Source organism: Mobula hypostoma, chromosome 1 (genome assembly GCF_963921235.1).
Source record: "Mobula hypostoma chromosome 1, sMobHyp1.1, whole genome shotgun sequence".
Classification (NCBI taxonomy): Eukaryota; Metazoa; Chordata; class Chondrichthyes; order Myliobatiformes; family Myliobatidae; genus Mobula; species Mobula hypostoma.
The window spans coordinates 38,513,136-38,539,880 of NC_086097.1; the positions used below are offsets into that span (position 1 = coordinate 38,513,136).

The 26,745-nt window shown below is 39.5% G+C and overlaps 1 protein-coding gene across 3 annotated transcripts in view; it reads right to left on the reverse strand.

Moving 5' to 3' along the window:
• Nucleotides 1-26,745, reverse strand: part of ptpn21 (protein tyrosine phosphatase non-receptor type 21) — a 70,027-nt gene that overhangs the window by 14,190 nt on the left and 29,092 nt on the right. For all 3 annotated transcript variants that reach the window (XM_063046853.1, XM_063046862.1, XM_063046871.1), the window contains exons 5-12: nt 25,487-25,554; nt 24,996-25,066; nt 24,343-24,430; nt 22,981-23,069; nt 18,566-18,653; nt 17,990-18,072; nt 12,939-12,999; nt 8,034-8,115 (exon numbers count right to left, since the gene is read on the reverse strand). In XM_063046853.1, coding sequence (XP_062902923.1) covers nt 8,034-8,115; nt 12,939-12,999; nt 17,990-18,072; nt 18,566-18,653; nt 22,981-23,069; nt 24,343-24,430; nt 24,996-25,066; nt 25,487-25,554 — 630 coding nt within the window. The remainder of the gene's footprint in view (nt 1-8,033; nt 8,116-12,938; nt 13,000-17,989; nt 18,073-18,565; nt 18,654-22,980; nt 23,070-24,342; nt 24,431-24,995; nt 25,067-25,486; nt 25,555-26,745) is intronic.

Sequence of the window (26,745 nt, forward strand, 5' to 3'; positions counted from 1 at the left end):
GAAATCTAGAATGATTCTGAGTTGGAGGTTTTTTTTTTATGTGGTCCGCCTCCTGGGTCTCCAGCCAACGGAGGCTAGCCTTGAGGTGTTCAATGGCTTCAGACACTTTTGGGGGTGGGGGTGGACGCTCTTCATTATCACCTTGTGGCTCGAGAACTGGTACACTTGTCTCCGCTATAGTTACATTATGGACGATCTCAGTGTCCAACAGGTGCTCATATGTTGGGCATTCATTGTCGGCAGAGTACCACGCTTCTTTGTTCCGTTCAGCTTCTCTGCCTCACGCACATCTTCCTCTGTGAAGGCCCGTCATCATCATCTTCTGTGGTGGAGTGGTGTGATGAAAAGGCTGGCCTCAGACTCTTCTCCCAGCATTTCTCCACGCGTGACGAGCTGACTGCTGCCCAGGCCTTCCCACCTAAGTGGCAAACTTCCTTCACGTTCAGGCTTTCCTGATAGGCTTCAAGTGTTGAGTCGTCTACAATTCTACAAATTAATTCCTGCCTGTAATTCTGCTTGAACACAGAGATGATCCCCTGATTTAGGGGCTGGATCTTGGACATAGTGTTCTTGGGGAGGTAAGAAACTCAGATCTTTCCATTATGGCTTACTATGTTGGCAGCTGGCGGATGAGCAGGACAGTTGTCAAGCAAAAGAAGAGTTTTGGGTTCCAGCTTTTGCTTACGCAAATGAACGCAGACAGCAAGGACAGAAGTTTTGTGAAACCAATCCTCAAAGATGACACTTTCCATCCAAGCATTGCTGCTATGTGTGTACTCAAACGGTAACGACTTCATGTTGACATGGTGGAAACAGCGGGGTGAGCGAGATTTGCCAATCATGAGCGGTTTTAACTTGTATTCCAACCCTGTTTACACAAAACAACATCACACGATCTTTGCGTTGTTTGAACCCCTCACGTTGGTGGAAGAGACCTGAAATGATGGGAGAAGACGGTGGCGGGGGGCGGGGGAGGAACGAAGCCAAGAGCTGGGAAGTTGTTTGGCAAAAGGGATACAAGGCTGGAGAAGGGGGAATATGGATTGACATGGACATGTAGTCCAATGACTCATCGCATTATATTCGAATTTGCGTTAAATCGGGGCACGTAAAATCTGGGTTTCAGTGTACTTGAATCAAAAGTACTACTTTGGCTTAAATAATGTTAATCTTGAATATTGCTGAGCTACAATTGTCCAAGCAATAAAAATATTTAATCACATTCCTGAATCACATACACTTCCAGATGAAATACAGGTTTGGGAAGTGTATGGTCATGCATTTTGGTAGAAGAAATGAAAGGGTTACTATTTCCTAAATGGAGAAAAAACTGAGGTGCAAAGGGACTTAGACGTCCTTGTGCAGGATTCCCTAAAGGTTAATTTGCAAGCTGAGTCTGTGATGAAGGAGGTAAATGTGATATCAACATTAATTTCAGAAGGACGAGAATATAAAAACAAGGATGAAATGTTAAGACTTTACAAAGACTCACTTGGAGTATTGTGAGCAATTTTGGGCCCCTCATCTCAGAAAGGATGTGCTGAAACTGGAGTGTTCAAAGGAGGTTCATGAAAATGATTCCAGGATTGAATAGCTTATCATGTGAAGAGCATTTGATGGCTCTGGGCCTGTATTCACTAGAATTCAGAAGAATGAGGACTAACTTCTTTGAAACCTATCGAATGGTGAAAGACCTTAATAGGATGGATGTGGAGAGGATGTTTGTTATGGTGGGAAGGTCGAAGACCAAAGAACAAGGTGTCAGAGAAGAGGGGTGTCATTTTGGAATGGAGATAGTGAGGAATTTCTTTAGCCAGAGAGTGGCTTAGCTGTGGTATTTGTTGCCACAGGCAGCTGGGGAGGCCAAGTCTTTATGTATATTTAAGACAGAGGTTGAAAGGTTCTTGATTGGTCAGGGCATGAAGGAATAAGGGGAGAAGGCAGGAGAGTGGGGCTGAGAGGAAACTGGATCAGTCACGAGGAAATGGCAGAGGAGATGTGACGGGCCAAATGGCCTAATTCTGCTTCTGGACTTATTTGAGCATTGTAGAAGGTGGCTTACCTTTTGAATGTCAGGATGTCAATTTGAGCAGGAAACGGGGTCTTTAACTTACTCCTGCAGCTATAATATGTACATGGCTAGCTGAGTTGGTGTCAAAGATAAGCTCTCAGGATGTTGATGGTGGGAGGAACTTAGTGATGTTAAATGTCACTGAGTGGCAAGAACAGGTCACCAAACACACTTTTTAGGGATAACCACTGCCTAACACTTGTCTTGTGCCATCAGTTACCATTTAGCATTGCAGATATGGACCAACCTCTCAGTGTTGTCTATACAAGCATGGACTGCTTCTTTTTCCAAGGAAATAAAAATAGAATTAAACATTTCATCTTTACCCAAATAGACCAGCTCAATGTATCTGGTTTTCTTCAGGCTCTGACATACACCCTCTTATTTGTTTGTACCCCTGCAACTTATTCTCTCATATACACTTTTTTTTTGCTATTTACCTACAGTAATGGATAACTTACAACTACCAATTAACCTACCAGCATATGTTTGTAGTTAAAGAGAAAATATGCAAACTCTGCAAAGACAAAACCCAAGATTCAGCTTGAACTTGGTTCACACAGCTATGCGGAAGCACTAATTTTATGAAGAAATAAGGTCACCAATAAAACTGCTAAACATGGTCAGGACAGGCCTGAGACACTGTCCTATGGGACTTCTGAAGTGAGAACCTGGGAGTGGATAACTGAATTCCAACAACAGCCACCTGCCTGTGTAACAAATGCCTTCTCAGTGACCAGTTTTATTGGATTCCCTTGCACCACTCTCCAAAAGAATATTTATATATGCATTATGATATTAAAATACAACCCAGGAATGACCAGGTTAACATCTGGGCCTGTACTCACTGAATTTCATAAGAATGAGAGAGGGGAACTCACTGAAACCTTTCAATATTGAAAGGCCTAGATAGAGTGGATGTGGAGAGGATAGTTCCTATAGTGGAGGAGTGTAGGACCACAGGGCACAGCACATCAAACAGATGAGGAGGAATTTCTTTCGCCAGAGGGTAGTGAATCGGTGGATTCATTGCCAAAGATTGCTGTGGCAGCCAAGTCATTCAGTATAGTTAAAGTGGAGTTTGATGGGTTCTTGACCAGTAAGGTTATGGGGGAGAAGGCAGGAGAATGGGGGTGAGAGCGATAATAAATCATCCATGATGACTGGCGGAGCAGACTCAGTGGGCTGAACGGCCTAATTCTGACCCTATGTGTTATGATCTCTGGAAAAATAGGAAACAAACGTACCTATAAAAAGTATTCACCCCCACCCACCCCCGGGAAGTTTTCATGTTTTATTGTTTTGAAACATTGGATCACGGTGGATTTAATGGCTTTTTGACACTGATCAACAGAAAAAGACTCTTTCATGTCAAAGTGAAAACAGATCTCAACAAAGTGATTTAATTTAATTACAAATATAAAACACAAAATAATTAATTGCACATCTATTCACCTCCCTTTAATGTGACACTGGTGCAGCCAATTTATTTTAGAAGTCACATAATTAGTTAAGTGGAGATCTGTTTTTGGAGACTTTTGTGCAGTCAAGGTGTTTCAATTGATTATCGTAAAAATACACCTGTAACTGGAAGGTCCAACTCTGGTGAGTCAGTATCCTGGCAAAAACTACACCATGAAGACAAAAAGAACACTCCAAGCAACTCCAGGAGATGGATACAAGAAAATTTCCAAGTCAATGAATATCCCTTGGAGTACAGTTAAGTCAGGGATCTCCAACCTTTATCGTACTGCGGACCGGTTTCATATTGACAATATTCTTGCGGACCGGCCGACCGGGGTGGGGGAGCGGGGTAGGGTTGCCAACGTACAAGGGTAGCAGTCAAATACGTTGGGTTTACCCCGAGAAAGACTACAATGACCATGAAGCCTTGCGCGGGCACCAGTGCGCATGCGTAACTTGCGCATGCGTTTACGTGCCGATTTCTTAAAAATTGTTTTTGCCAATTCTGTTGGCGGCGGCGGCAGTGTGTTAATCATGACCGGAATATAGGTGATAAGTGGCTAATACACTCAATTTCGTTTCTAGAAGGGTTTATTTAACGAATTTAATATTAAACACACAGCGCATATTTTCCTTGCATGAATATAGCGATAAGACAATTATCAGGGGAGGACAGGGGAGCTTGAAGTGTTGAACGAACTTCCAGTAGAATTGGTAGAGGCAGGTTCGATATTATCACTTAAAGAAAAATTGGATGGGTATATGGACAGGAAAGGAATGGAGGGTTATGGGCTGAGTGCAGGTCGGTGGGACTAGGTGAGAGTAGTGTTCGGCACGGACTAGAAGGGGCGAGATGCCTGTTTCTGTGCCATAATGGTTGTATAAGTCACTTATAATAGCATCAAAACATTTTAAGTAACGGATATCAAACACACAGCGCATATTTTCCTCGTATGAAAATATAAAATCATTGCAACGCACCTATAATCGCTGAATCAGTGGGAGCCCTGGGCTTGTTTTCCTGCAACAAGACAGTCCTATCGAGGGGTGATGGGAGACAGCGATACTCGAAGGGGGTTCCTTATGTCCAGTCTATTCCGCAATTTAGTTTTCGTTGCATTCATTGCAGAGATATGTAGGAAATGGAAGCAATCTTTTCAGTGCTTTCCTGACTGTCTCACGATATTTAGCCTTGACTTTGATCCGGAATGCCAGCAGAGATGTTATGTCAAACATACTTTTCAGCCTGCCATCATTTGCAAGCTCGAGGAGTTGATCTCCTTCCCGCACTGACATGGATGACGCGCGGGTAATGACCTCGTATGCGTTCAAGCTCAAAAGTGGGCGTGACAGAGAATGAGGAAAGGTGCAGCTGACTCCTATCGCCAGATCATATCGTTTCCTCGCGGCCCAGTAGCGCATGCCTTGCGGCCCGGTGGTTGAGGACCACTGAGTTAAGTCAATCATCGAATAGTTAATTTGTAGAATGTCTAAGGGATAGCTTTTTAGAACAGCTTGTTGTTGAGCCCACTAGGGGATCAGACTTCACAGTGGAAGACATCTGCAGTATACCGGACGTTCAAGAGAGTCAGGGAAGTCAAGTATGTGCAGTGAAAATTACGAATGAGAAGGTGCTCAGGAAGCTTAATGGTCTGAGGGTGGATAAATCTCCTGGACCTGATTGAATGCAACCTTGGGTTCTGAAGGAAGTAGCTGGAGAGATTGCAGAGGCATTAACAATGATCTTTCAAGAATCGATAGATTCTGGCTTGTAGCAGCAGAAAAGAAACTATAGACCTGTTAGCCTGACATCAGTGTTTTGGAAGTTGTTGGAATTGATTGTTAGGGATGAGATTACGGAGTACCTGGAGGCACATGACAAGATAGGCCAAAGCCAGCATGGGCCCCTGGAAGGAAAATCCTGCCTGACTAACCTACAACAATTTTTTGAGGAAATTACAAGCAGGGTAGACAAAGGAGATGCAGCAGATATGGTGTACTTGGATTTTCAGAAGGCCTTTGACAAAGTGCTGCACATGAGGCTGCTTAGCAAGAGAAGAGCCCATGGAATTATAGGGAAGTTACTAGCATGGGTGGAGCATTAGCTGATCGGCAGAAAACAGAGTGGAAATAAAGGGATCCTATTCTGACTGGCTGCCAGTTAGCAGTAGAGTTCTACAGGGGTCGCTGATAGGACTGCTGCTTTTTACGATGTATGTCACTGATTTGGACTATGGGATTAATAGATTTGTGGCTAAATTTGCCGATGATACAAAGATAGGTGGAGGAGCGGGTAGTGTTGAGGAAACAGAGAGCCTGCAGAGAGATTCAAGATAGTTTAGGGGAATGGGCAAAGTGGCAAATGAAATACAATGTTGGAAAATGTATGGCCATGCACTTTGGTGGAAGAAATAAACAGGCAGACTATTATTTAGGTGGAGAGAGAATTCAAAATGCAGTTGCAAAGGGATTTGGGAGTCCTTGTGCAGGATACCTTAAAGGTTAACCTCCAGGTTGAGTCAGTGGAGTAGAAGGTGAATGCAATGTTGGCATTCATTTCTAGAGGTATAGAATATATGAACAGGGATATGATGTTGAGGCTCGATAAGGCACTCGTGAGACCACACCTGGGAGTATTGTGTGCAGTTTTGGGCTCCTTATTTTAGAAATGATATACTGACATTGAAGAGGGTTCAGGAAAGATTCAAGAGAATGATTCCAGGAATGAAAGGGTTACCGTATGAGGGACATCTGGCAGCTCCTGGGCTGTATTCCCTGGAGTTCAAGAGAATGAGGGGCGATCTCATTGAAACATTCAGAGTGTTAAAAAACCTGAACAGATTAGATATGGCAAAGTTATTTCCCATGGTAGGGGAGTCCAGGACAAGAGGGCACGACTTCAGGATTGAAGGACATACATTCAGAACACAGATGCGGAGAAATTACATTAGCCAGACGGTGGTAATCTGTGGAATTTGTTGCCAATAGCGGCTGTGGAGGCCAAGTCACTGGGTGCATTTAAGGCAGAGATAGATAATTTCTTGATTAGCCAGGGCATCAAGGGGTATGGGGAGAAAGCAGGGAGGTGGGGATGACTGGAAGAATTGGATCAGTCCATGATTGAATGGCAGAGCAGACTCAATAGGCTAAATGGCTTACTTCTGCTCCTATATCTTACAGAAAGAATATGGCACAGCTGTAAATCTGCCTAGAGCAGGCCATCCTCAAAAACTGATTAACCATGCAAGAAAGGAACTAGTGAGAGAGGCCACCAAGAAACCTACGTCAACTCTGGAGGAGATACAAGTTTCTGTGGTTGAGATGGGAGAGTCTGCGCATACAACTGTTGCCTGGGTGCTTCACCCATCACAGCTTTAAGCCAATGTTGAAAGACAAAAACTCACATGAAATCTCAGCTAAAGTTTGCATGTGGGAGACTCCGAATTCAGCTGGAAGAAGGTTCTATGGTTGAATGAAACCAAAGTTGAGCTTTTTGACCATCTGACTAAATGCTGTTTGGTGCAAACCAAATAATGTGCATCAAAAACACACAATCCCGACCATGAAGCATGGTGGTAGCTGCATCATGCTGTGGAGATGCTTCACTGCAGCAGGCCCTGGAAAGTTTGTGAAGACAGAGGATAAATGAATGCAGCAAAATACAGGGAAATCCTGGAGGAAAACCTGATGCAGTCCACAAGAGAATGGTGACTTGGGAGAATGTGTTTTCCAGCAAGACAATGATCCCAAGCATGCAGCCAAAGCTACACAGGAATGGCTTAAAAAACAAAGTTAATGTCCTGGAGTGGCTAAGTCAGGAGTCCAGACCTCAATTCAATTGAGAATTTGTAGTTGGACTTGAAAAGGGCTGTTCACTCATGATCCCAATGCAATCTGACAGAGCTTGAGCAGTTTTGTAAAGAAGAATGGGGAAAAATTGCAGTATCCAGATGTGCAAAGCTGATAGAGACCAATCCTTCCAGACTCAAAGCTGTATTTGCTGCCAAAGGTGCATCTACTAAATACTGACTCGAAGAGGGTCAGTAATTATGTTAACAATTATTTTGTTTTATATTTGTTATTTAAATCACCTTGCGGTGATCTGTTTTCACTTTGACATGAAAGTTTTTTTTCCTCGTTGATCAGTGTCAAAAAATGTCAAATCAGACTATCTGTGATTCAATGTTGTAAAACAATGAAACATGAAAACTTCCAAGGAGGGTGAATACTTTTTATAGGCACTGAATCTAATCAACATGGTATGCTAGAACAGAACACTGTCTCTTGGAATTATCTTTGTTTATTTTGGATCAGTTCTACAACTTGAAAAGTTTTAAATAAATACCATGCAAAATTTATATTTCTGTTACCATTCTTTTAACCATTTAAGTTTGAGTCACAAAATAATAGAAAAGCAAAGATCATTTTTAAAGCAGTAAACACATTTACTTTAAACATTCCAATCTAAAATTTTGTTCTTTTTTTAAAAAAACTCTACCTTGCGAAGATTTATAGGGCTCAGTGTAGTGTCCATTGTAATGCAATTGTGGTAGGGGCATCATAAATTGATGAGGTTTTGGCTAAAAGGAAACAAAAATGATAAATACATTTTAATCCACAGCATGTGTTTAGTAATACAGAACAGATAGCAACAGAAATGTCTTTAAGAATTATAAATTAATTTCCAAGGTTGGTAGTTCTAGCAGTTATTGCAATTTTGAGAGAAAGGAAAAATCCTTTTATCAATTTGTTTTCCTTTCTCCCATCCAAGATTACTTTGTGTTATATGCAGCTTATATGTATTATGTTTTGCATCTTATTCCTGAGGAATGTTGTTTCATTTCACAGTATACATGTATACGGTTGAATGACAAACTTAGACTCGAAAAGAAACTGATTGGCTATGAAAAGTGTAAGTAAACGTTTGTTAAGAACTGAGCTGTGGTTTTGCATAAAACAGCCTCTATGCAAAACTAATTGAGCTTAAAAAAATTGTAGCAGGAAAGGTGGCAAAGAAAATGTATGACTCAGTATATATGATTAGTCCTCCTTATGGGAAAACATTCAGAAGCCAAATTTTATAGCAATTTTAAAACCAATAGCAACTGCCATTCATGTAGCTCATTTTGTACCAGAAAAAAAATCTCAATGTACTACATTAAAAGTAATGAGAATAATTGATATTAATCCAAAGACGATTATAAGGGAACATAAAACAGTTGGTTAAGTGATAAATTTTAACTGGAATCATACAGACAGATAGACATTAGAATAGCAGAGGTGTTGATGGGTGGAATTCTGAAGATTATATTCAGATTGTTGAAATTAACGCAAATAAACCTTTAAAATATGCTGTATCAAATAAAGTTTCCATTGTCCATTTTATTGCATTGAAGTTTAAAATGAAGAATCACCTTTTAATCAGATACAAAATTAAAAGCAGAGAATAGAAAACTGCCTTTGATTAGTAATTAGTCATATAAACAAAAATAAATTCTGGTGACAGAACAAGACTTTCAAGTGTTACATATAGATACACGGTTTCTGCTTTGCAGTTAAATGTCAAAAACAGCCTAGGGGAAAGACTGAAAGCAGGCAGCGCTCATAACATCATTAAAATAATTAAGCAGTTGAATTCAGGCAGCCAATGTTTAGTTTTAAAGAGAAAAGCTGTCATATTTCCATTAAGAATAAAATTAAAGATGAAATATACTAGTTATTCAGAAGAAAACAAAAAGGAGAATTAACTGATTTGGATAATGGGCTAAAACGTGCCAAATATAATATATTGCCTTTGAGTGATATACTCTGGTACACAAGTAGTTAAAAAAGCCTCAGTGTTGTGGAAAAGTTTATTTGTAAAAGTGTATCAACAGCAACAAGTTTTTATGATTTCTTTTAAACATGCAGTTATTAACTTTATTTTAACATTTTTGATTAATAAATCCAAGGTGAGCATCTTAAACCTTAAGATCTCATTTACAGATTCACCGGCAATACTGGGCTCAATACGCAAAAAAAAAATTACAGGCTTTAAAAAAGTTATAGAAGTAGGTTCATTAGGATGCCGTTTGAAAAATACATATAGCTTAATTATGGGCCTTTGGATATTAATTGTGATAGTTTTGGCAAAATGCATTAAAATTATGAAGCAATCACACTGTGTAGCTCCAGTCAAAGGAAACTGGGGCATGGTAAGTGATGGAATATTCCCAGCTATGAAACCATTGTTGGTGCTGCATCATGATAAATGGCTTTTGGCAACTCTACTATGAAATGGTTCAAACAGTGGTGTGATCATATATCCAAACAAGGAGTTACCTATTTGAACAGAGAGGAAAAGGAACTCTAGTTTTAAGTTTGTTTTGACAATATTCAAGATTAGATCACAACAAAAAGAAATAGTAATATATTTGAGGGCAAATACCACCACAGGTTGAGCTAAATGGCCTGTTTCAGCATCCAATTTTATTGGGACTTAAAATATTATGAAAATATTCTAAAATGATTCAATACAAAAATATTCAAATGATGTTTGAAATAATTATTCAAATAATAAAAGGAAAGGCAGTTGTGAATCAAGGATCAACCACAAGAATGATTCTAGGAATAAAATTGCTAACATGCAAGAAGCATTTGATGGCTCTTGACAAATACTCACTGGAATTTAGTGGGGCGGGGGTGGAATCTCATTGAAACTTAATAGAATATTGAAAGGTCTAAATAGAGTGGATGTGGAGCGGATGTTTCCGATAGTGGATGAGTTCAGGACCACAGGTACAGCCTCAGAATAGAGGTATGTCCATTTAGAACAGATACAAATAGGAATTTATTTAGCCAGAGGGTGGTGAATCTATGGAATTTATTGCCACGGCTGGCTGTGGAAGCTAAGTCATTGAGAATATTTAAAGCGGAGGTTGATAGTTTCTTGGTGAGTTAGGGTGTCAAAAGTTACAGGAAGTAGGCAGGTGAATAAGGTTGAGAAGGATAATAAATCAGCCATGATGCAATGGTGAAGTAGACTAAATGGGCCAAGTGGCCTTATTCAGATCCTACAACTTATGATCTTATCTCAGTGAATGGCATCAGAGGTTGAACTGAACAGCAACACAAACAAAATGCTGGAGGAACTCAGCAGGCCAGGCAACATCAATGGAAAAGAGTACAGTTGACATTTCGGGCTGAAAATCTTCACTAGGACTGGAGAAAAAAAACTGAGGAGTAGATTTAAAAGATGGGGGGAAGGGAGAAAGAAAAAGACAATGTGATGGGTGAAACCTGGAGGGGAGGATGAAGTAAAGAGCTGGGAAATTGATTGGTGAAAGAGACAGAAGGCCATGGAAGCAAAAGTGCGGAGGAGCATCAATAGGCGATGGGCTGGAAAGGAGATAGGGTGAGAGAGAGAGAAAAAACAGGGATGGGAAATGGTGAAGGAGTGCGGGGTGGTGGGGTCATTACCGGAAGTTTGAGAAATCGATGTTCATGGCATCAGGTTGGAGGCTACCCAAACGGAACACAAAGTGTTGTTCCTCCAACCTAAGTGTGATCTCATCACGACAATGGAGGCGGCCACGGATGGACATATCAGAATGGGAATGAGAAGTGGAATTAGAATGGGAATGAGAAGTGGAATTAAAATGGGTGGCCACTGGGAGATCCCGCTTTTTCTGGCAGTTGGAGCATAGGTGCTTGGTGAAGCGGTCTCCCCATTTAGGTCCGGTCTCACCAATATACAGGAGGTCACACCGGGAGCATTGAACACAGTACATGACCCCAGACAGACCCACAGGTAAGGTGTCACCTTACCTGGAAGGACTGTTTGGGGCCCTGAAAGGTAGTGAGGGAGGAGGTAAAGGGTCAGGTGCAGCACTTGTTCTGCTTGCAAGGATAACTACCAGGAGGGAGATCAGTGGGGAGGGACGAATGGACAAGGGAGTCATGTAGGGAGTGATCCCTGCGGAAAGCAGGAAGTGTGGGGGGGTGGGGGGTGAGAGAAGACGTGCTTGGTGGTGGGATCCCATTGGAGATGGCAGAAGTTTCAGAAAATTATGTGCTGGACGCAGAGGCTGGTGGGGTGGTAGGTGAGGACAAAGGAACCCTATCCCTGGTAGGGTGGCGGGAGGATGGGGTAAGAGCAGACATGCATGAAACTCTGCTCTTACCCCATCTCTTCCAGTTCACGCATGTCTAGAGTTGCAAGGGGATGGGAACTAGAGTGCCAGGACAGATAGTGGAGAGGGAGTGGAGATAGTTGTTAAAGCCTCAAACAAAAGGTTGAGCATGGTGCAAATAATGTCCTGAGCTGTGTATGTTTCAATGCAAGTGTAGTAGGAAAGGCAGACGAGTTCAGGGCATGGATTAACACCTGGAATTATGATATAGTGAGACTTGGTTGCAGGAGGGGCAGGACTGTAGCTCAATATTCGAGAATTCTATTGTTTTAGATGCAATAGAGCGGGAGTGGCTCGTCTGGGAAAATGACACAGCAGTGCTCATCAGGACAGACTGCAGACCTCGTCTAATGAGGCCTTATGGGTGGAACTGGATAATAAGAAAGGTACGACGTTAATGGGGCTATATTACAGACCACCCAACAGCCTATGGAATTTAGAGGAACAAATTTGTAAAAAAGCTTGCAAACTGCTGCAAGAAACAAAGTTGTTATAGTAGGTGATTCTGATTTTCCACATATTGATTCAGACTCCCATACTGTAAAAAGATTAGATGGGATACAGTTTGTCAAATGAGTTCAAGAAAGTTTCCTTAATCAGTACGTAGAAGTCCCAACAAGAGATTGTGCGATATTTGATCTGCTATTAGAGAATGAGACAGGGCGGGTAACAGAAGTTTGTGTAAGGGAACACTTTGCATCCAGTGACCACAATGCCATTAGTTTCAAATTAAATATGCAAAAGATAGGTCTGGTCCATGGGTTGAGATTCTAAATTGGAGAAAGGCCAATTTTGATGCTGTCAAATGATCTGGCAAGCCTGCTATTAGGAAAAATAACAGTGCAGCAAGCACAATATGGCCTAACTGCCACATTATCCACTTAGTCTCTCTCCATCAGAAATACTCCTCTTTTTCCTTCCATTACCTTACTTGCCTTCTTTAAAACTGAAATCTCATTTGTTTTCTCTTCTGAGTCTCTGGCCCAAGACGTCACCTCTTTTTCATTCTCTTTCACAGGCACTGCCTGAACTTAATAAACTTTTACTGATTTAATTAAAGCAAATCCACATGTTGTGGTAGCACATAAAGTTACAAAACAGTAAGAATCTTCTTTTAAAATGAAAATTTTAGTGCAGTCATTTTATAGTGATACGATATGTGGTATTTTAATAGATTAAAAAAAGAATCACATTAGGAGAGAATGCAATTTATAAATCAACATCTCACATACCAAAGACATTCTTGACAATGTGCTCCTTCGGACTGGACTCACCGAAGCAGCCTGACCTTGTCTGAAATTGAAAAATAAATGACGATATATTATTCTTCCCACTAAAATTAAATATCTTAAACTAGTACTTTTCATGACATTAAATAGATTTTGAATGCAAAAATAATAATAACATTAAAAAAAATTGAAGGATAAAGATCATGAAACTATGCACATTTCAATGGCACTAAATAGCTCTGTTTTAGTTCACAGCTTTCAATGTACTCAATTACCTAATATTAGAATATGCTAATTATAATCAACATTCAAAGAGTAAACTATTTCCTTTAACTAATCTTAGAAAACGGTACAAACATTAAATATTCAGTTACAAGGTGTACACTGGAGCAAAATTAGATGCAATATTGTTGTTTTATATCTTATCAATGTCTGTTCAACTTGAATAGCTTCACAGGTAAAAGAAATAGCATCTTCAGGAAAGGAGGGGAAAAGTGCAGAATCAAATTAATATTTATAAACACTTTCCTTTAAAGCTAAGCTATCGGAGGGTGGCTAATGTAACCCCACTTTTTAAAAAAAGGAGGGAGAGAGAAACCGGGGGATTATAGACCGGTTAGCCTAACATCAGTGGTGGGGAAAATGCTAGCGTCAGTTATCAAAGATGTGATAACAGCACATTTGGAAAGCGGTGAAATCATCGGACAAAGTCAGCATGGATTTGTGAAAGGAAAATCATGTCTGACGAACCTCATAGAATTTTTTGAGGATGTAACTAGTAGAGTGAATAGGGGAGAACCAGTGGATGTGGTATATTTGGGTTTTCAAAAGGCTTTTGACAAGGTCCCACACAGGAGATTAGCGTGCAAACTTAAAGCACATGGTATTGGGGGTAAGGTGTTGATGTGGATAGAGAATTGGTTGGCAGACAGGAAGCAAAGAGTGGGAATAAACGGGACCTTTTCAGAATGGCAGGCAGTGACTAGTGGGGTACCGCAAGGCTCAGTGCTGGGGCTCCAGTTGTTTACAATATATATTAATGACTTGGATGAGGGAATTAAATGCAGCATCTCCAAATTTGCAGATGACACGAAGCTGGGCGGCAGTGTTAGCTGTGAGGAAGATGCTAAGAGGATGCAGGGTGACTTGGATAGATTAGGTGAGTGGGCAAATTCATGGCAGATGCAATTTAATGTGGATAATGAGAGGTTATCCACTTTGGTGGCAAAAACAGGAAAACAGGTTATTATCTGAATGGTGGCCGATTAGGAAAAGGGGAGGTGCAACGAGACCTGGGTGTCATTGTACATCAGTCATTGAAAGTGGGCATGCAGGTACAGCAGGCGGTGAAAAAGGCAAATGGTATGCTGGCATTCATAGCAAGAGGATTCGAGTACAGAAGCAGGGAGGTACTACTGCAGTTGTACAAGGCCTTCGTGAGACCACACCTGGAGTATTGTGTGCAGTTTTGGTCCCCTAATCTGAGGAAAGACATCCTTGCCATAGAGGGAGTATAAAGAAGGTTCACCAGATTGATTCCTGGGATGGCAGGACTTTCATATGATGAAAGACTGGATCGACTAGGCTTATACTCATTGGAATTTAGAAGATTGAGGGGGCATCTTATTGAAACGTATAAAATCCTAAAGGGATTGGACAGGCTAGATGCAGGAAGATTGTTCCCGATGTTGGGGAAGTCCAGAACGAGGGGTCACAGTTTGCGGATAAAGGGGAAGCCTTTTAGGACCGAGATTAGGAAAAACTTCTTCACACAGGGAGTGGTGAATCTGTGGAATTCTCTGCCACAGGAAGCAGTTGAGGCCAGTTCATTGGCTACATTTAAGAGGGAGTTAGATATGGCCCTTGTGGCTAAAGGGATCGGGGGTATGGAGGGAAGGCTGGTACAGGGTTCTGAGTTGGATGATCAGCCATGATCATACTGAATGGCAGCACAGGCTCGAAGGGCCGAATGGCCTACTCCTGCACCTATTTTCTATGTTTCTAACATAAAATAAAACAATTATAAATGTTGGACATCTGAAACTACAACAGAAAATGCTAGAAATTCTCAGCAGCTCAAGGAACACTTCAGGTAAAAGAGTAACACACAACTGCTGGATAGACTCAGTGGGTCAAGCAGCATCTATGGAAGGAAGTGGCAGTCAATGTTTTGGGTCAAGACCCTTCATAAGGAAAGGAAAAGGGGATATTGCCAGTATAAAAGGGGGGGGACAAGGGGTAGAACAAGAGCTGGTAAGTGATAGGTGAATCCAGGTGAGAAAGGGAAGTAGACAAATGGGGAGGGGGAGGGGGAAAAGTGGGAATAATACAAGCTGGAAGATGATAGGCAGACATTTCAGAGGATTGAAGATGGAATCTGATGGAAAATGACAGTGGACTATGGAATAAAGGGAAGGAGGTGAGGAGACAAACTGGATGAAGAAATACAGGTTTCCCCTGCCATCTGAAGGTACAGCGTTCCTATGAAACGGTTCGTAAACCGGAATGTCGTAAAGCAAAGAAGCAATTACCATTTATATGGGAAAATTTTGTGAGCGTTCGCAGACCCAAAAATAACCTACCAAATCATGCCAAATAACACATTAAACCTAAAATAACAGTAACATATAGTAAAAGCAAGAATGATATGATAAATACACAGCCTATATAAATTAGAAATACTTCTCTACAACGATTGCCTGCACTGTTCTCCGTAGCGAAAATCTCACGCAAGCGCTGTCCGCAGTAAATCTCACGCAAGTGCTCTCCAGTAACCTTTAAGCTATAAAGCTGCCAAATCATACCAAATAACACCTAAAAATACACAGCCGATATAAAGTAGAAATAATGTATGTACAGTGTAATATCACTTACTGGAATTGGGAAGACAGTGCCGAGCACACTGATGATGGTGTGTTAGGCTGAGTCGTCAGAGATTGGGGTGGTGCAGTGGCCCCCACCCTCCGGGCAGCGACCTGATACCGATCTGCGAAGCATGCAGGAGTCCAACGGTGGCCAGGATGCACCCAGCACATCTTTAAGAAAAAAGCCAAAATAAGCAAGCTAATTAATTAGGTGCCACCCGGCACGTAATTAATTAGCTTGTTTATTCCAGCTTTTTTCTTAAAGACGTGCTGGGTGCCTCCTGGCTACCGCTGCATTCTCCGCGAGTCGGTATCTGTCCGTGGTCCGGAGGTTTGAGGTGGTGGGACACAGGGGTATGATCTCATCGTTGTCTGTTTCCATCAGGGCAGGCAGGTCATCTTCTTCTGTGTCTGCCTGCCTCAATGTCGAAGTTCGTCGTCAGCTGTGGCTGATGTGGAAGGCTTGCTTGACTGCTTAGCCTCGCGCATTTTTCTATCATACAGTTCTTTGTTAACCAACTTGCAAATATGCCCTAAACTGACGTACCCTTTCAAAATTAAAGTCGTACTTTATCATTGCAGCGAAAATCTCACGCAGTTGCTTCACGTTCAGTTCCTGGACGACTTCACTTTCGGTCCGTAATCTACTGCATTCGGTTTTGATTGTTATCCTTTCCTCTTCCAATTGCATCAGCTCTTCATCTATCAGTTCTTGGTCATGGGATGCCAAAACCTCTTCAACATCTTCATCAACTTCCACAAGCCAAATTCACTTTGTCCTTACTTCGTTCACCACGATCGAAACGCTTAGCTATGTCTAGTTTTACGCTAAGTGCAACACTCTTACAAACTCTTTTACGCTTTTCTGATGCTTTAGAACTCATCTTGCTAATGGGTGCTCACAGGCACGTGTTTAAGCAATGCCGATGAGAATGCCGTTCCCGGGGAGAGCGGCTGCTCAGGGCGCGTGCTTTTTTTTTCCTTGCGCTGATTTTTATCGCGCACTGCTTTTTTCGTAACAGTGAAAACACCTTCTGTTAGCGAAAATAGGGAACTAATGTAGGTCTTTTGTAACAGCGAGGTGTCGTAAAGCGAACGTTCAAAAAGTGGGGGGACACCTGTATGTAAGTGATGGGGCCAGTAGGATAAGAGAACACAAAACAGGTTGGGGTGGTGGGAGGGGAGAGATAGAGGGGAATAGTCAGTGTAAGTAAAAGAAATTGTTCTTTATGCATCAGCTTAGAAACTACCAAGATAAAATAAAAGGTACTATTCCTATAATCTACACCTAGTCTCAATTCGGCAGCAGAGGCAGCCATCTCGATGTGCCCATCATCTACATATTCCTCCCTTCATTTCCTCTCATCATATTTATTCCATGCTCCATCATCCTCTCCTATCTGATTCCATCCTCCTCAAACCTTTGTCATTTCACCCCACAACTTCTTGCACTATTCCCACTCTCCCCCATACCCCACTCACCTTGATTCAACTATCAGCCGCCAACCCTTGCTAGACCCCCTCCCTTTTCTATTGACCATCTTTCTTCTTTCATTCCAGTCCTGACGTTTCATGACCTGAAACAGTGACAGTCCATTTCCCTCCATTGTCACTGCCAGAACCAGAGTTCATCCAGCATTTTGCAGAGTGCTCAAGATTTCAGCAACTGCATTCTTTTGTACATCTCCATTTCGGACCATGGACCATTCATAAGAACTTGAAGTAAGCTGAGTATTTCCAGTATTCAGTGCTTTTGGATCAGATAGTGGAGTATTCAGCCTTCCAACACCCCTTCCCATTTTAACAGTGTAATAATTATAAAGTTATAATTAAACAAATCAGAATTTTAAATTATAAAATTAGAGTGGTCAGAGAATTTGTTGATAGAGAAACAAAGTTAATCATAACAAATACTGACGCTAAAAAAGGTAGATCAGGCAAAACTATGTTGGAAAGAAAAGGGTAAAAGCCACAAGAAGAAATGGCAAAAAGGCAAACAAGGAGAAAAGAGCAAAATGGAAATGAGGAGAAAAAGGTAAAAGCTTCCTTCAAACTTCACTTGTGCAAGTCTCTAAAAGTAGAGAAAAATACAAATTAAATTCCTTAGAACTACTTTAATTTTCATATGTTTTGTTAAAAATTACACGCCAAAACAGAATGCAGTCCCAATTCAACAGATACAATACTCACAAGTTAGAGTTTTTATTCATACTGTAAAACTTGCGTCGTGCAGCACACATTCGCCAAACATATTTAGAAGTTTCCATATCTTCCTGTAGGAATAAAATTTAAAACAATAACACTAAGTGTTAAGTTTTCACAAAGAATAGCATATTTAAGAAAGGAAATGGAAACATAACTAATTAAAAGATTAGATATACATAGAAAAGTTTCCGAAAGTTTCAGTGGGCTGAGAGGTCTTTTAGTGGTGAGGCAGCACAAGGTTTAAAAAGACCTAAGGGCCTTTTGGAATTTTTCTGGCAGGCTGCAATCATCATGATCTTTTAAACACTCAGCAGGAGCCAATAAAAAGAAACGGAGAATAAAAAGAATCATAGTAACAGAGTAACTGATAGCCTTGAATAACATTAAAAAGGTATATCTGAAAATAGTAAGATTGCTTCTTAAAACAGATTATAGAAATGAAACATACCAACACTGGACCATAACTTAGAATGAGCTACTTTCAGACAAAAGATTGGGCACAATTTTTATCAGCTATGCAATAGCATGTTCACAGCAACTGAATAGTTTCGGAACACTCACAGTTTGGAACTGGATGGTCTCTTCTTTGTTTACCAATTCTAATGCAAAGGAGGACTTGTTGTGAGACATATTGGATATTTCATTCCATCTAAAGAAAAGGAAGATAAATTACAATTTCAAGCCAGGAAGGAATTATAATGAAGTTATGGATTTTTTTTTTTGCAAACACCATTTTAACAAATGATACACATCGCAGCCAGAGAATGCTGACTACAAATGAAGTCAATGCTCAGCAGTGGTTAATGGGCAGCCCATTGACAATCCTGCTATTGCAGATTGATAGCATTTGTGAAACTTCCTAACCTGAGCATTTCTGATAGCTTCAATTCTTATTTCATATTTCCAGCATCTGCAATATGTTGCTTGTGGACCAACAGTGGCTTAGATGTCCAGTTTTCCTATGCTCAAAATCAATCCCATATAGCACTGCTACACAACATAAAGAAACATGTTCTCAATCTCTCGTCACACCATTTCTACAAAGTCCATGTAGTGGTCACTCTATTACAGAGAAATGCATCCAGGCAATGAGGCTGATGAAAAAAAAATCAAGGTTTTTTTTTACTCCTTCCTATCTGCAGTGATAAGGACCAGAAGGCAACTTTTGCAGGTCTTCTGAAATAAAAACAGAAAATGCAGGATACACTTAGCTCAGACAGCATCTAAGGAAAGACAAACAATATTAACATTTCAAGTGAAATATTCTTCATCAAAACAACCTAGTACTATAATGGGAATGGCAATACATTTTATTCCCATTAACTGAATTTAGCTTAAGTTACCTTTCTGTCATGCAAGATGCACCTCCAGATTAGACAAGGCCTCTAGATTAATAGTTCAGCAAAATCATCACTTGCTACTATGTTGACATGCAAAAAAGACCTAGATGTCTGCATCTATGTACACAAATCAGTAAGGTCTTGGCTAATACATGACAAAGAACATAAAAGGACAAACTATTAGTGTTTTATCACTATCAAATTTGAATATAAAGCAAAAAAGCATAAAGGTTGATAGATTCCTGATTAATAAGGGCATCAAAGGGTTGAGAGGGATAATAAATCAGCAATAATAGAATAGTGCAGCAGACATCAAACAAAAACCATCTTAAATGTTGCCTTCAGGAGGGCGGCACGGTAGCGTAGTGGTTAGCACAACACTTTATAGTACCAGCGCCTTGGGTTCAATTCCCGCCTCTTTCTGTAGGGAGTTTGTGTACATTCTCTGGGTGCTCCAGTTTCCTCTCTCAGCCCAAAGATGTACCAGTTGTTAGGTTAATTGGTCATTGGAAATTGTCCTGTGATGAGGCTAGAGTTAAAAAAGGGGTTGCTGAGCAGTGCAGCTTGAAGGGCGAGGTGGGCCTACTCTGCACTGTACCTCAATCAACCAATCAATAATGTCAAGAAAGGATCACCCCTGGAAAGTCTGCAGTTTTGAATCACCATAGAACCTCAGAAGGGGTAAAGCAAGGGGGGATGACATTCCCATTGAATCCATACCATCACCTCAATATCCATTAAATGGCACATGGGCTGAATAGCACCACATACTTTCAGATGCCGATGGCTGTAGGATATAAGTTGTAGGTAAGAATTCAATTTTATTAAAAGTGATGAAATGATAAAGCAATTAATTCTTTTGCTGACTTTCAATTGTTCTTGGTTTCTGTAGGTACTATTATTACACTCATTTATTTTTTCACCTCCTGGTTTCTTTTTAAGTAATAATGGGTTTACCAATAGGATGTTTTTGAAGGAGGACAGAGGAAGTGTTCTGTGACTACCTTGCAAAATTCCGATTCCAAGTCAGTCTATTTTGCCAGAATGTTCAGAGCACAGTATTCTAACAAAGCATATAAAGGTGCACCAGTCCCTTAGAAGACAGATTATCCTCCTTGTGAGGACACGCAGTCCTCTTTTATTGTTATTTACTAATGCATGCATTAAGAAATGATACAACGTTCCTCCAGTGTGATATCACAGAAACACAAGACAGACCAAGACTGAAAAACTGACAAAAACCACATAATTATAACATATAGTTACAACAGTGCAAGCAATACCGTAATTTGGCGGGAGGAGAAGATGGTGATGCAACACAGCGCGCACAGCTCTCTAGTGAAATGATATCGTATTTGTTAAATAGGGGCCGTGCAATTATGATTTGATGGAGACAGCCGTGAGAGCACGGAGGAACATCTGGAGTAACTTCTGAAATGCCTGGTTCGCTGCCACTGCTACTGTGCGATTCAGAATCTCCGGAGGGAAGGCCCCAAAATCCTCGGCTTTGCCTGCTGCTGGCAGCCGGGGCTGGGGTCGAAGCGTTCGGCAGAGATGGTGCTCGGTGTTGGAGGGCTGGTCGGAGCTCGAAGTTTTCAGACAACTCAGAGTCAGGCTGTGGTCGGGTATGGCAAGGGGAGTTTTCTTCCTTCTCCCGTCTGCGTGAGATGTGGGACTTTCGAAAGACTTTGAACTTTTTACCGTGCTTATGGTCTGTTCTTCTAACAAATTACTGTGTTGCTTGCACTGTTGTAACTATATGTTATAATTATGTGGTTTTTGTCAGTTTTTCAGTCTTGGTCTGACCTTTGTTTCTGTGATATCACACTGGAGGAATATTGTATCATTTCTTAATGCATGCTTTACTAAATGACAATAAAAGAGTACTGGGTGTCCCCGTAATCTAATCTAATCTAATAGAGAACAGACCATGGGCACGGTAAAAAAAAAAGTCTCAAAGTCTCTTGAAAGTCCCATTATCTGACGCAGACGGTAGAAGGAAGAAAATTCTCCCTGCCATGAGCTTTCAGTGCCGCAAACTTGCCGACGCAGCATCCTGGAAGCACCCAATCACAGTCCAACTCCGAGTCCGTCCGAAAATTTCGAGCCTCCGACCAGCCCTCCGACACCAAGCATCATTGGGGCCGAGCACTTCGGCCGCCAGCAACAGGCAAAGTCGAGGATTTGGGGCCTTCTCCTCCGGAGATTCTCTATCGCACAGTAGCAGTGGCAGCGAACCGGGCATTTCAGAAGTTACTCCAGATGTTCCTCCGTGCTTCTCATGTCTGTCTCTGTCAAATCCAAATTGTGCACAGCATCCTACTTACAAAAACCGATATCATTCACCGCAGAGGCCACGCGCGCTGTGTCGTGCCGCCATCTTCTCCCTCCATGATGCAACTTACACTGCATCACCATTACAATTGGTATATCCTCCTTATAGTATTTTGCTCAGAAACAAACGTACTCTCATATGTGGTGTTTACAACCTTAGGACAACCTTGTTTTTGAAATTTTTGGATATATTCATTTTCATGTGTCCACCCACTACACTTATATATGGGCTAACCCCTAAATCCCATGATTTTCAAAAGTATTCTGATCTATCATTTTCAGGTCCAAAGTGGATAACCTCATTTGCCTCACCTTTTCTCTCTCAATTTTACAATTGTGTCTTTAGTAAATCCTATCCTGTAATTTAATTATTTATAAATACTGAGCAAGGAATGCTGCAAATCACATTGTGTCATTTACTATTCCGTTACACCTATTCTTTGTTACCTTTTGCTTATTCAATCCCCTTAATCACTTCATAACTTGCCCTCGAATTATATGTCAACTTAAGCAAGTAGCTAATGAAAAGCTTTACAAATGCCGTTTGGAAATCCATTTAATACCCATTAACATCTGTCTATTCATTTCTTGCCAATTTTTGCAATCCTTCTTCCACAAAATATTACTGGGAAAGTCCTACATTTACACAACAGCATCATGGGCACCCAGAAGTTCCTTTAATATTACATTTCTGCAACAGCCTCTTGGTCTGTGGGAAAACACAATACACTGGAGTTGTTTCTGAAAACGGTATCAGAACCTTCTACTCTTTCCCCTCAATACATCCCTTTAAATTATCCAATGTACAATTAATTACTTCAACTTGAGTACTCTTTGCATCTGCCTAAATCTGCATGATTTAGACTAACTTGTGGAAATCATGTTGCATTAACACATTAACAGTTCTTATTTAAAATAGCCTATGTTTTATTCTCCAAGGTATGAGAGTTGCCCCTCAAACTGGCTTTTCCAGAAACACCTAGTTACAATGTGCACATAGTTTGTAACTAGAAACTTGGTTGTAAATGCAAACTTTATCTTATGTACAAAATTGCCAAATTAACAGCTTCTGGAACACTGAAGAAATGCACATGCTAAAATAGTAGATTGGACAGTAATACAAATCTTCTGTTGAAAACAATTACGGCTGCACTTCAAATTAGTAGATTCATTGGTAAATTTGCGGCCAATAACTTAGCATTTATCCGATTACGAAATGCCACTCAAACCCAGTGTTGGGTTTTCTTGTAATTTGATAACTTTTTAAATTAGTCATTAAATCTGTGGTATGACAAGCCTTACTTGAAAACAGAGGGAAGTCTGCCATTTTTGTGCTTCATAAAGATGCCTTCCAAACATGTGCCTATTAATAGATCATTTCCTTGGCTGTCCTAAAAACAAAAAAAAAGGGAGAAATCAGAAGTAAATATTTACTGAGAGAAATTCCACTTACATTTCACATGATTAAAACATAACCTTATCAGCAATGAGTGGAAAGAAACATATGACATTCTCCCAGCTTGTTGTGGTACTTTGTGATTGGAAGTAGATTGCTTTCTCGTTTTCCTTTACATTTTATAATCACATTCCTTGGTTTTAACATTTCGGCTCATTAATTTTCTTCTTATTCCAAACCCATTATGATTTATATGCTGACGTGCAGAAATGCTAGTCACCATGCTATCAGTTAAAGAAATAACATTAGGATGTCTTTGTGAGCTGACAACTATTTCTGATTTAAAATTTGTTAAAATAAACTGGATTTTTGGTTTTAACCAATTTTATTTTCAATGTCTCACAAAAAAAGAGACAAAAGCAGATGTTTGGACTTATTGGCTATAACTTGATCAAAGGAAAATATTGAACATTTAAAAAAAATTCTTGTGGTTCTCTTGTAACCTAAAAAATCCTGCCGAATACAAATGAAACAAGTTGAAATCCTCAAACCAATGGCTGATGCAGATCCCCATATTTTAACTAAGATATTAACTGTAAAAAGTATGTTTAATATTTTAAAACTTATGAATTTGTATCATTTAGAATAGAGTTGTCCTGCTTTAGTACACATTTCATTAAATCTAGACAAGTTTTTTGAGAGGATAATTTTACATCTTATCTTTCCATCTCCTCAGAATGGTTAAAGTCAGATTAGTCCACACATCTAGTAAGCAATTTAGTACAAATATCTTGTCCTAAACATTGTAAGTTAGCAGGTGGAGATGTTCTGCAATTGTCAGTTTATGTAAACTTAAAGTAACCCAAGTATATACTGCAAGTTTACTCTGTGGATCAAACTAATAGAAAATTGTCAGAGAGAAGGCAAAGTATTATCCTTCCTTCTCGCCGCCACCAATATTAGGAGTAATCTATTGCCAACCCATTTATACCACTCTGGTAAACATTGAATTGCTAATTTGCCTCATTAAGACAGATGTTTATTAGAAAATATTTTCAAAGATGTGATACAATTTGCTGGAAACTCTAAACTATTACCACTCCTAATGGCATTGACAAGCTAATATTGAAGTGCTCAAGTCTATGTGCTGCTATCCGGGCGTGCAATCTTGGATCTGTCAAAAATACTACTCAACATTCTGAGAAAGTTACAAAGTTGTTACTATAACATTGCACCTGATTTAAAATACAATTTTTCCTATTTAATACCTTGGCGGTGTAGCTTTCATGGCCATAGCCTTCCATTTTCACTACCTCCTGAAGATAAAGTAATTCCGCCTCAGAGGGAGTAAGACCCCTAAAAATAAAGCAGAATAGAAATAAATGTAGAAAGAATAAGTTCTGTTCAGTGCATTACATCAGTCGCTGAAATTTCGTAAGTAAAATCCAGATTAATAATGGAAACAATTCAAAGTTCACATCACTAAATTCTTTTAAAACTTGTTTTACAATGTTACCTTCTTTTGCTAACGTTACATTCACTGTTCCTTGCCATTTTAATTTATATTGCAAAATGTATTATACAGTACATCTAAGTTTGCATAAATTGATGTCACTTCAGTATTACGCTACTAAAATAATAAGCCAACTAATTTAATTTTATTTATTTTATTAAGGCAATAACTAAGGTGGCTGATTATAATTATCTGATCTCAGACATCAGCAAAGCTGCCCTAAATCCATTTGTTTGATGTGCACAAACACAGCTTGAATGACCTTAATTTGATTCAATCATTCCTTAATTTTCAGTAAGAGTTCACTACACTTGCTGTATTAGCGACTGAATACATAACCACAACATTCTATCGAAACAATTCAATAGTATGTGAGTGGAAAAGAAACAAAATTCTTAAAAGCCTAACCTGAATTTCTGATATAGTGAAGCAACTTTCTGTGTTGCATCCTGTAGCATTCGCTCATCTTGAATCCAATTCTTTGGGAAGCAGGGACAAGGTTTAAAAAAACACACACACACAAAAAATAAGCTTTTAAGAAAAAGATACTATATTGCTACTTGTTTTCTTTTTGATGTAACACTTCATTTAGTTTAATTTCATTATAAAAAGCATAAAAATCTACTTTTCGAAAATTACTGAGCCAGACAAATATCACCATGTTCATACACTATTTTTAGTCCCTTTACTGTTTTAAGCAATAAAACTAAAAATAATTGTCTTGAATAATTTCAATTTCCTTTCAATTTAAATATTCATGAACCTCTGACACAGAAACATCTAAAGATAGTCAAAAGTCCACGGAGAAAGTATTTCTATTCTGACATCTTAAATTATTCTTTAGAATAAACAACAATTTTCATTTCAAAAGTTTTTGAGTATGTATTAAATGAACTTACAACTGGAAAAAGATCACATTTGTACAGGAAATCTTGGGATTCATACTGATCATAGTCTCCAAAATCAGCTGAAGAAAATCAAATGAAATCAGTTACACAGGAAAAAAAACAGCAAAAACCGTTACTTGCAAATGTGTATTCCTAGCCAAGCATATGAAATCCATTAAAAAAAAGTGAGAACATCAGAACAAAGACTTGGAACAACCGTAAAGTGTCTGAAATTACACTTCGCCCAGAGACTTACTAATGCAAGAAATAAAAAGATTGTACTTGAAATAATGTAAGTCTGTGGTTTCAAAGTACAGTTATAAAATTGAAAACAAGAGAACAGAAAACATACTTCAGATTACTACATAAACAGGTAAATATACATAATATAGTGCCAAACCTTCAAAAAAAAAAGCGCCAAGCTACTAAGTGCTTCTTTTTGTATTTAGCAGTGTTTTAAAGGGGGGTATTTGAAGAAACTAAAAATCTGCAGGACCACTTCTGCACAAGTGAAATGCTTCACATGTACAAATGGACTTGAAATTTCCAGAACATGAGTATTTATTTTAAATCAATTCGAGAATGACAGTCATCTGACTTCATAGAGATCTGTTCCATTTTAACTGAGAATGAGATGCTTGAGCCAGTGAAGGCGCAAACAATTATTATGCAAACCACAAATTATTGACTGAAACCCTGGAGCTCAATGTAAGAGTCCAGTTAGTCTCTGTGCAAATATTTAAACTGACTCATTGTGTATGAGATGGATTAGATATATTTAATTCTAATGAGTTCAAGTAACATTTTAATTCTCTGATAAAGTCAGCTGCACAAATGAATATCAATATAAGGTGACTGCATCCAGGATGCAATAGAGTGACTACCATTTACTAAAATACTCAAACTTCTATATTTATGGTACCATGTCAAATTTATGTAAATAAATATATTAATTCATTAATCTGAAATAAATTAGATTCAAATGAATTAGAGAACAACACATTTGCTCGTTTGTAAAAACTTTAAGAGGCCTTATTACAACTTTACCAGCCATCAGCACAACAATAACAACATAGAGTCTACCTAAGATTGAGAAAATAGAGCACAGAATATTTAAACTGCAAGACTATCCCTATTTGGTCACGTAACAATCAAAAAAAAAGCTCATCCTGAAAAGACGTTTTCCTGATTGTTGTCTAATACCCAAAATTCCAAACAATATCAAAACTTAAAAAATAGCAACTGAAGATGTTGCAAAATTCAAAATAAAA